Source organism: Haliotis rufescens, unplaced genomic scaffold, assembly GCF_023055435.1.
Source record: "Haliotis rufescens isolate VD_foot unplaced genomic scaffold, xgHalRufe1.0.p SCAF_14, whole genome shotgun sequence".
NCBI lineage: Eukaryota > Metazoa > Mollusca > Gastropoda > Lepetellida > Haliotidae > Haliotis > Haliotis rufescens.
The window spans coordinates 13,190,589-13,200,104 of record NW_025963824.1 but is presented as its reverse complement, the minus strand read 5'-3'; the positions used below and the strand labels follow the sequence as shown (position 1 = coordinate 13,200,104).

The window sequence follows — 9,516 nt, the reverse complement described above, 5'->3', positions numbered from 1 at the left end:
CAGTGCCAGACACCTACAATTAGCCCAGAATCAGCAAGAAATCACGTTTAACACCTGCAATGTAAGACGTAGTTTTGTTAGTACAATTGCATAATTGTGGTTTCATGTATTTCGGGAGCACCACATTGTTCTCTGTTCACAAGATTATTTTGTACGTCCGTTGGTTGTCTAACGCCGGTATATGACGGTGCTCTGTAAATAATCGAGCTGGAGAAGTACTGCTTGTACGACCAGTATGGGTTGTTTTAGGCCTCTTGTTATCAGATCTTTCATACCAGTAAGTTCAGTTATATTTATTATTCAAGGATTACGTCTTTACAACATTGAAACTTCAAGGAAAGTTTGTTGATATTAACGTTAACATTAATCGTACTTTTGACACCTTGTTCACTGGGAGTGAATGAATGTTTTGTTTAACACCAGTCAGCAAAAGTCCTGTTATATGACGGCTGTCTGTAAATAATGAGGTTTGGGCCAGTTGAACCAGTGACTGGTTGAGCAGCCTCTAGGACAAAAGAAAGTATACATCCATATTTGATAGTGGTTTAAAATGAAACAAACAATGAATGGTTCTTCGATGGTGATGCAATGCGCAAGGTGAAGATGGTATTGTCATGATCAGATTGAGTTGGTTCCCAGTTAGCAGACATTTAGCTCAGAGTGCCGTGGTGAAATTCGGATACTTGGCTTAATGTGTGTTATCGTGGTGTGTGGAATGGTGCTCAATCACTAGATTTTCTGGTCCAGACAAGATGATTTACAGACCGCTGCCATGGAGCTTGACTATTGCTGAGCGCGGCGATTATCAAACAAACATACAAACTTACAAACAAACAAACAAATTGTTTTCAGATCCTATCAAGCCCCTGATGACAAAACTCCTGGTGGCTCCATTTTTCACATTTATGGAAATACCTTTCTACCAGATAAACCTACAAGACAACTCATGGAAGATGTACCCGAACATAAAGTCATTGAACGTTGCTGCCTTTGCCTATGTTCACTATTCAAGAACACTAATAATAGCTGTTGCCCGACCGGATAACATCGTCGCTTACCCTGTAGATGGCGGACACCAAGTCATGCTTAAAAGGAAAGTAGCCGTCAGAGACATTGCAATGGATGACAACCAGAATCTTGTGTTCGTGACCACCTGGACTCCACGTCGCGATGTCTGCAAAATGACTCCCGAGGGAAAAAGATACAGGTGCTTTGTCAAAGTGATGGGGGTTGCTTTCTCACTTTGTCTTGATACTAATCATAAAATGTTCTATATCAGTGATATACGTAAAGTTGTGTCATATACATATGAAGGTAAGAATAAGAATATTTTATTTGAAGGTAAAAGCATATTTGTTATTGCGTTAGATGAAGCTGCACAAACATTGTACTACAACAATGACAATACATTGATTAAGAAACATTTATCCAGTAACAAGAGTGAAATCATAGGTACTATTGAGTTCAGGCCAAAGAATATTGTCTATCATGGCGGTGATATATATGTATATATCGTCTATGATTTCTTCGCATGAGGTCGGTGTCTGGAGACTATCCATTTATATCCAGGGTACCGTTTCACAAAGCAGTCGTAAATTTACACGCTCGTAGATTTTACGCCATATTTGCGCAATGTTTACGCCATAGTCTAAGACTGTTTCACAAAGCTACACTAAAACTGGCGTAACCTCGGCCAACTTACACGCACGTAAAAAATACGATTGGAGCTCTTTCCCTTTGTGAGGTAGGAAAATCCGCACTAGAGTTGTCTACCGTGGCAGGTGCTCTGAGCAGACGACGAAGCGCATTAAAATGGATGAAATTAGCGACAAGAAATCGAGGAAGAGAAACTTTTCGGCCACAGAAGTAGAAATTCTTACAGAAGAAGTTGGCAGCAATTCAGATGTGTTGTTTTCATCTTTTTCTTCTTGCATCACAAACAATCGGAAGAAGAAGATATGGGAGGATATTCTGACAAAGTGAGTGCATTTCACGGCATTGAACTCACATCTGTCATATGAAGGATGTGTTGTATTTGGAAGTGATAGACCTATGCCATTTAGAGTTATCGCGCTTGTTGTTATGCGGAAGTAAACAAATAGCGATAAAAGGTGACTGTAGATCTACTTGAACTTGCGAGAGGCCTATATTTCTTTGATAGTGCAAAATTTGAAAAGGTGGGAATTATTGTTATTGCTCGGGATACGGATCTGAAATATGCATAAGTGCATATACATGTATGCACACATATAAGAGGTCGCGGAAGTATCACTATTTTCACATTATAAAACAAATTGCATATAGACTAAACGTAAATTTCCTAAATGTCCGCTCAGTGATTAGGAACAAAAAACGCCAGAATCACTTATTTTTAAACATCTTCATATTTAATGGTAGACAACAACAAGGCAATTGTCAAACATGGGTGACATCGAGCAAAACATGTTATAATTTTGAAATAATTTTTGTTTACAGGATCAACGCCAATAACACGGAGGTAAGGACTGTGCCTCAGCTGAAAAAGAAATGGCAGGACCTCAGGGCTGCAGCCAAGAAGAAGGAGGTGACAAGGAGGAAGGAGAGTGTGAGAACTGGTGGAGGTGGCCCTCCTACACAACTCACTACTGTTGAACAGAAGGTATGAAACACAACAGGAAGAATATGTCAGATCATATGTAATAGTCTAATTGCCCAAATGCATGACCTATGGATTATGCATGAACATATGGATTGGGCCAGAAATTGTGATATGATACCTAGAAAAACAAATGTTACCTGTCTTAGTTATTTGTGTTATATATATAATAATATAACAGACTTATAAAAAGCTTAAATTGACTTTATTTCTACTGGCATAGGGGAAATATTTATGCAAAATACTGATACCATTTAGTTATTTACTTGTCTCATATTTCATGAAGTAATTTAACTGTGTTCTTCATTTCTTTAATTATAGATTGTGAGTTTGATTCCTCCTTGCCAGATTGAAGGAATTGCTGGAGGATTTGATTCGGGAGGTAAATATGCCCATGCCATTCCTCTTGACAGTACTGATTTAAGAATAGTGACTGTGGTTCACAAACCATATAAATGTTTTTTTTCATTATCTTCATGGCATAGTCAACTCATTGATATGCTCCCAGATAAGCAAATTTACATAAGTCATCATTCATGTGTTGAACCATTTATATTTCAAGTTGATGGGTCGTTTCTGGACTATGCTTTGGAGGCTGATCCTGATATGAGCACAGCAGCAATGGCTACATCTTCATTAACCTGTGACTTTAATGGTAGGCATTAATTAAAAATAATACACAAATATAAATTTTTCGAATGTTTGTGACCTTATGTATTAAATAAGTTGAGATAAAGCATTATAATAACTATTGCAAACATTAAAAAAATCATTATTAGACTAGTTGATGTTTTAGTTATTTGGTCCTATCAAAACAGATACTCAACTCAGATATTCATAGTAACATTGATTTTCTGAAAGATATATATAGATCAAACAAATTTAAAACAAACCCATTTGTTTGATGATATGCTAAATACTGACATGGACATGTCATAAAACTTGTGTACATGTGACAGCTTCAAATTGCTTTATTTATTTTGGTGGGAGATACAAATGTTATCCACACAAATTGAGTTACTTCTGATGATGAACTGCTTTATTTGTCTTTCTTTCACAGACACAGTCACTTGCAACACAACAGAAGCAATGTGTATCACCCCAGCAGGGACAGGAACTTCAATTATGATGGAAGGTATTGATCTTCTACCAATAAATCACATCATATTATAATATAATACATATAAAGTTATAAATAACTTGGCATCAACACAGTCATTGTACTCCAATATCAGAGACATTTGTCAGTTTTGAACAATGTACTGCACAAAATGTATTATAAATGTGCTCAAACATTTTATTTTCAGACATCACAGCTAGAAAGGCACAAGGTGAACCAGGTAAAGATTTATGCAACATTTAGTCACACATTTTTATCAGTTTATCAATATGTGAACAGAACAAAGTTAAAATTACCTCTTATTAAATTATAAGTGCAATCAGCGAAGTGTCAGAAGCTCGAATCTGGTAACATTGTGTTCAGTATAGAAAGATCAGGTAATACTTATCCATGTAGCACAATACATTTCTGATAATGATGCTCTGGTTCAAGTTGGGGCTTGTATATTCAAAGGTGTTAGGCACTTGGCACTGTTAGTCACATTGAAATTGATTAATGATTTTCTTTATAATGAATGTAGGAATTTGTCCAGGATTCCAAATTAAGTGCCCTTGGCTGTGAAATTGAATGCAATATTAATGTAAAAACAGACATTAAAATATCTCCCTCTTCATCGGTCCTGTTATCAGGGTTAAGTCAAGTTATGTGTTTGTTAACATGCATGGAGGATTGTTTTATTTAAATAAAATATTGTAATTTTACATTTGCTGCATAATTGTGGCTGAATATCAAGCTGTGATGAGTTTTACATAAAACCCTAAAATACACAAGACTGCAATATTGATTTAGACAATGTTTTATTACAGGACCAGATCCAGTTGCTGACGCAATAAAGCAATTAATAGCTGTACAGAGCCAGATTCTCTTGGCTGAGAATAGAAGAGTAGAGATTGAGGAGGAGAAGCTAAAGCTGCTCAGGGAATTTGTACATGTTTCTCCCCTTAATGGCCAAAATGTATCCCCCATAATAAAATTCTTTTGATTATGACAAAAGCTGTGTATTTTATATTTTTGTATAATATGAAATTATCTTAAGTTGTGACTGTCTAGTAATACAGAGTAGAAAGTCACTTACATCTCATGATTTATATTCCTGTGCTTATTATAAATGATGAAAACAATAGCATAAGGCTGTAATTTAAGTGAACTTATGCAAAATTAATTGATGTCTTGCTGACAGTCCATCACAACCAGAGCTTGTTGTTGGGAAGTCAGCAGCACATGGCAACTCTGTGGCAGTTCCCTCTCCTCTGAGTAGCTCAATGCCCTGGGGAAGTGGTATTCTTTCATGGATGCACATGTTATGCAACAAGAAGCAAGCCCGGACAACACACAAACTCCTTTCTGGGGTGAATTGTAATACACCAGTTGTCTTGTGAAGGCATCTGGAAATGTGATGAAACACATTTTCTGTATTATAAGAGTTTTTCCCGACTTCTTCACAGACCCCTGTTAGACAGGCTATCACTTTGTTCAAAATTAAGTTCATAATGTTTTTTAACAATTCTTTTAAAATACTACAAAAACTTAAAAAAGCTCAGTTTGAGATAAGAAGTAACTCCATTTTTTTTCAAGTTTTCAACAATGATACCATGTTATAGATACTATTACATGTTTACCTCTTGTAACTGTACCTTCAATATTTAACTATTTCACTTACAATAATTTCTTGGTTACATTACCAACTTACTGTTACCACTTAAAACCATACCTAAATCTTGACTTGCACAAGCCAAATGCTCTCTCTATTGTGTTCCGTGTCTTGATATGGCATCTATTGTATTTCTCCTGTCCTTCTGAGCTGGGATTGAGCACCGGGGTCAGCAGCCATGGTCTGCAGGCATATCTGTAACATAAGTAATAAGGATAACACTATATCCAAACAGGTCATCAAAATATTATCAATATTTTACTGAGTGCAGTTTTGTCAGATTTGTTTATCACACATTGTAAAATTCAACTGTATTTAGCAAATGTAAGTGAAGTTCAGGTATATATGTTGTAGTTTTATTTACCCAGAGTCTCCAAGTAGCCATCCATCAATATTCTTCTTTTCAAAGTACTGACCAAGGGCAGAGTTATTCCATATATAACTGTCATGGACAGAGCCAGGCCACTTGAAGACACAGTTTGTAAATCTGAGAGAAAAATATAACAAATCCAGTATTTAAAATGCACATGCATAATTTGTTAAAGCTCATATACGTATTTAGTTATTTAATGTATATATAGAGAGATCTACATCTGCCTACAAATAAACACTATTAATTCACATTTTAATTATGGAACAGTTATACTCCATTGAAACAATGGAAATTTGAAAACATTATCACAATGGATTCATTTTTACTGGTATGCATCATGACTTATCTCGCCCAAAACGTTACCTAGGGGGCGCAGCATGCGTCAATGTCAAGGACATCTATTTCATGTTGTAATGTTTACATTTTGTCGTGCCTTGTTCAAGAGGAATAGGAATAATTGATTCATGCTAAAAGACATATCTACCATGTGTGTATGTATCTCACCTCATGTTGGCATCACATACTGCCTGTATGTTCAGTGCGTGGTAACCCTTCCGACAAACGTAGGCTACTTCGTCACGTTTCGGCGCCATTATGGGTACGAGTGTGCAGTCAATTGCACCGAGTACTTTAGGGAATCCAGCTATGTCGAAGAATGATTCTTTGGTACTCTTCTGAGTGGAAGGCATTGTGGGAAATACAAAATCACCCATGGTTGCACATAATGCGTCTGTTGTTGCGTGGATTGCTCTGCAGACGGAGGATTTACTCACACCGTGGATATCGGCAATCTCACTGTAAAACCCACCCTTGGAAAAGTATCTCAGAGCAATTAAAACATTAAGGTAAGGTGGTATTGCATGGGAACGCTGGGTTTGATGTTCAAGTCTGTCACTCACTTTACCAATGATAGAAAATATCATGTGTCGTGATAGGCGGTACCTCTCGATGATGTCATGATCATCCAAATCGTCGAGGGGGTTCGACCTGTCGCGGAAAACACGTTCTCGCTTACATACTTTTTTGGAAATCTCTTCCGTGTTTGGATTGAACGCCATCTTTATCGCTTGCGTAAATATTTACACCACCCCAAGACCACACGTAGAGTTTACGCCAATTTTACACAGACGTAATATTACACTAGCTTTGTGAAATGCCCCTAGTTCAGTATTTCCGAGTTACACGCACGTAAGACACTGAAGATGTCCGAAAAGAAAACAGGGCATCTCATTATGATTGTTATACCTTAATATGGACAACTACAACTTGTTTGTGTGTTTGTGTGTGGGAATGTGCGCGTGCTGATGCATATTTTGTCAGATTTTACCCCCAAAAAACATTCCGAATGTTCTGTTCTTCTGAATGATATTGCGATATAGCTCAAGCCAACTTGAACGATGAATTTACGTATGTTTGTATTAAAAAGCAACAACAAAGAAAACATTACCTCAAAGTTGTGGGCCAACGTGCGTTTATAAGTTACGTATGACATATGGTGACCTTACAGAATATTGTTGCCCCTGTTCATCCACTTGTTGTCAGCAGCGATGGGGTAGCGATGGGGTAGTGATTAAAGCGTTCACTCGTCACGCCGAAAACCTTGGTTTTGGATCCACACATGGGTACAATGTGAGAAGCCTATTTCTGATGTCCCCCGTCGAGATATTGCTAAAAGTAGTTGAAAACCATATTCATTCACTCACCTACTTTAAACGTAAAGGAAAGTAATTTTGCCTCAGATTTCGCCCCAAAACTAACATTGTTCACTGGATAGATATGAAATCCTTCAAAACGTGTTTTGTGAAAACATAAATGTTCGACTCCTTTCAATGAAAACAACGCGTGTTTTTGAAGAAGTGACAGAAAAAAAAACATCTCTGACAAAAACCCCACAACAATTATGGTTTCTAGCTAATCATTCATCTTAATTTTGGTTATACAGTCAGCGACACGTTAAGTTATTATACTTATATACATCAATCGAAAATGTTGTGTTATGTTTTGTATTGTGTTTTAAAAGTTGCATTGTATCATCAGTTCGTACATTGCATAGCCCTTTAGGCCCAACGTACTTCGTATATGTCACGGAGAAGCACTGACCAACATACTGTTGAGTTTCCCACATAAGCTATAGAATAAACTTAGAGTATCCTGTTGTTTTAAGCGTGATGTGCAGAAAACAGCTTACATTTCGTCAGATAATATGTTTGTACTTTTCCCACCCAAATCTGCAATGATATTTTACGAAAAGGGAAAAGTGTTTTATACAGCTGCTAGTCAGCATTCGGTTTTATGTTTGTATGGCAAATATTTGAATACAATTTGGAAGAGTCTCTCTTAACTCTTATCTTCGTATGGACCGGCACATGTATGTATTTTATTATAAAACATTGGTTTAATGAATTGATGAGACCATTCTAAAAAGAAAAATCTGTACGTCTGTCTTTCTGTCGGTGGTGTGCTTTGGTTTGTTGGCTTAGTGGAAGCTCGGGTTGCACGAGCGGCCGAAAGTCGAGATTTGAAATCAGTCTTGCAGGAAGGACTCCGGGAGCTGTCTTGGTAGAAGGGTTCCTTGTCATATGGTGGTCTCTGGTAAATAACAATTATTTTCTGCACACAATATGTTCTATTAGATCTAGTATTGATTTTGTAGGTAATCTTTTGTTGTGAAATATGTTTACGTAGGAATGTGTTGCTACACGTGGTGTGGAATGTCTTTTAGAAACCGCCATTTTTTTGTCATTTAATCATGAAAATACGGTCCGATTTTGACTTGAATTTTGGTGTTCTGCATATACCCTCCTGTAGCATTATTTAATACACTGTGAAAACTTTTTGCAGTGTTTTATTTACTTGTATTTGTTCAAATTCGGGTTCTGTCAGGTCACTTCGGCGAGTTCTACACGAGAACCAATGTTACTCAGTTAAAAGTAGCCTGCTAGTGAGCAGCAACAAAATTGTTGCACGGTTATGGAAATAAACGAAAGAACAACTGATTGGTTAATCTGTCAAATGTCATATGAAAAACTGATATATTATTTAAAGCAGTATTTCATGATACTCAATATACCATTTTGAGGAACTAATACATTATATCAAGTGCCAGATTTAGTTCCAACTTTCTGTGATGTTACTTATGATATATATATATATATATATATATATATATATATATATATATATTATACTTTTTCAAAAAGGCAGTAGGTAGTGAGAATCATCAAGACATATCTGTGATGAAATTGTGGCGCACTAAAGAGGTCGGGGTCCAAAATCGAAATTTGCAGTTTGCAGCAAGCGTAACTAATATCGGATAATACATCTGTGCTCAAATTATTCAAGGAATGCTTCTGATGAATCGACCAATGTCAGCTTGACTCATGCTGTCTACTCATCGGTGAGTTAAGAGTGGTGGATGGATTTTGACGTTTGACGTCTGCCAATGACATCTGAGAGGTAGAAGTTGACTCCTAATTTAGCGACATGTGAATCTGCACAGGCACATGTACAATTTGTAGGTAATGTTATAGGTCAAAATCAGGTACAGCCACAGCCAACTGAAGCAAAGGTGGAAGTTATTTCACAATTCTGTGTTCAACAAAACCAAAAAGAACTTATGTGATTTTTGGGTATGGCTGGTTACTACTGTAGATCTTGCAGGGAGCAAGGGTGAAATTTGTTTCTGAAACCAATTGTTATGCTGTTTTTTAGAAAAATAAATGAATTCTACTGTTCTC

The 9,516-nt window shown here is 36.7% G+C and overlaps 2 protein-coding genes across 5 annotated transcripts; one reads left to right on the top strand and one right to left on the bottom strand.

Moving 5' to 3' along the window:
- The first annotated feature begins 1,572 nt into the window (after positions 1-1,572).
- Positions 1,573-4,748, top strand: LOC124118137 (nuclear apoptosis-inducing factor 1-like). Of its 4 annotated transcripts, XM_048395758.1 has the most exons (7): positions 1,573-1,979; positions 2,476-2,638; positions 2,957-3,017; positions 3,198-3,290; positions 3,696-3,770; positions 3,943-3,975; positions 4,562-4,748. In XM_048395758.1, the coding sequence occupies exons 1-7, from the start codon at positions 1,813-1,815 to the stop codon at positions 4,735-4,737; spliced, it is 768 nt and encodes a 255-aa protein (XP_048251715.1). In that variant the 5' UTR covers positions 1,573-1,812; the 3' UTR covers positions 4,738-4,748. The 4 variants fall into 4 exon arrangements, with proteins under 4 accessions (XP_048251715.1, XP_048251714.1, XP_048251716.1 ...); XM_048395757.1 differs by lacking the exon at positions 1,573-1,979 and having other exon boundaries at positions 2,184-2,638; positions 3,943-3,966; XM_048395759.1 differs by lacking the exon at positions 1,573-1,979 and having other exon boundaries at positions 2,184-2,638; positions 3,943-3,970; positions 4,558-4,748.
- On the bottom strand, positions 4,730-6,926 carry LOC124118136 (putative nuclease HARBI1). Its single transcript, XM_048395755.1, has 4 exons — positions 6,284-6,926; positions 5,771-5,893; positions 5,467-5,601; positions 4,730-5,140 (listed from the first exon to the last, which is right to left on the bottom strand). Exons 1-4 carry the CDS (start codon positions 6,835-6,837, stop codon positions 4,894-4,896), a joined length of 1,059 nt encoding a protein of 352 aa, XP_048251712.1. The 5' UTR covers positions 6,838-6,926; the 3' UTR covers positions 4,730-4,893.
- Positions 6,927-9,516: the final 2,590 nt, after the last annotated feature.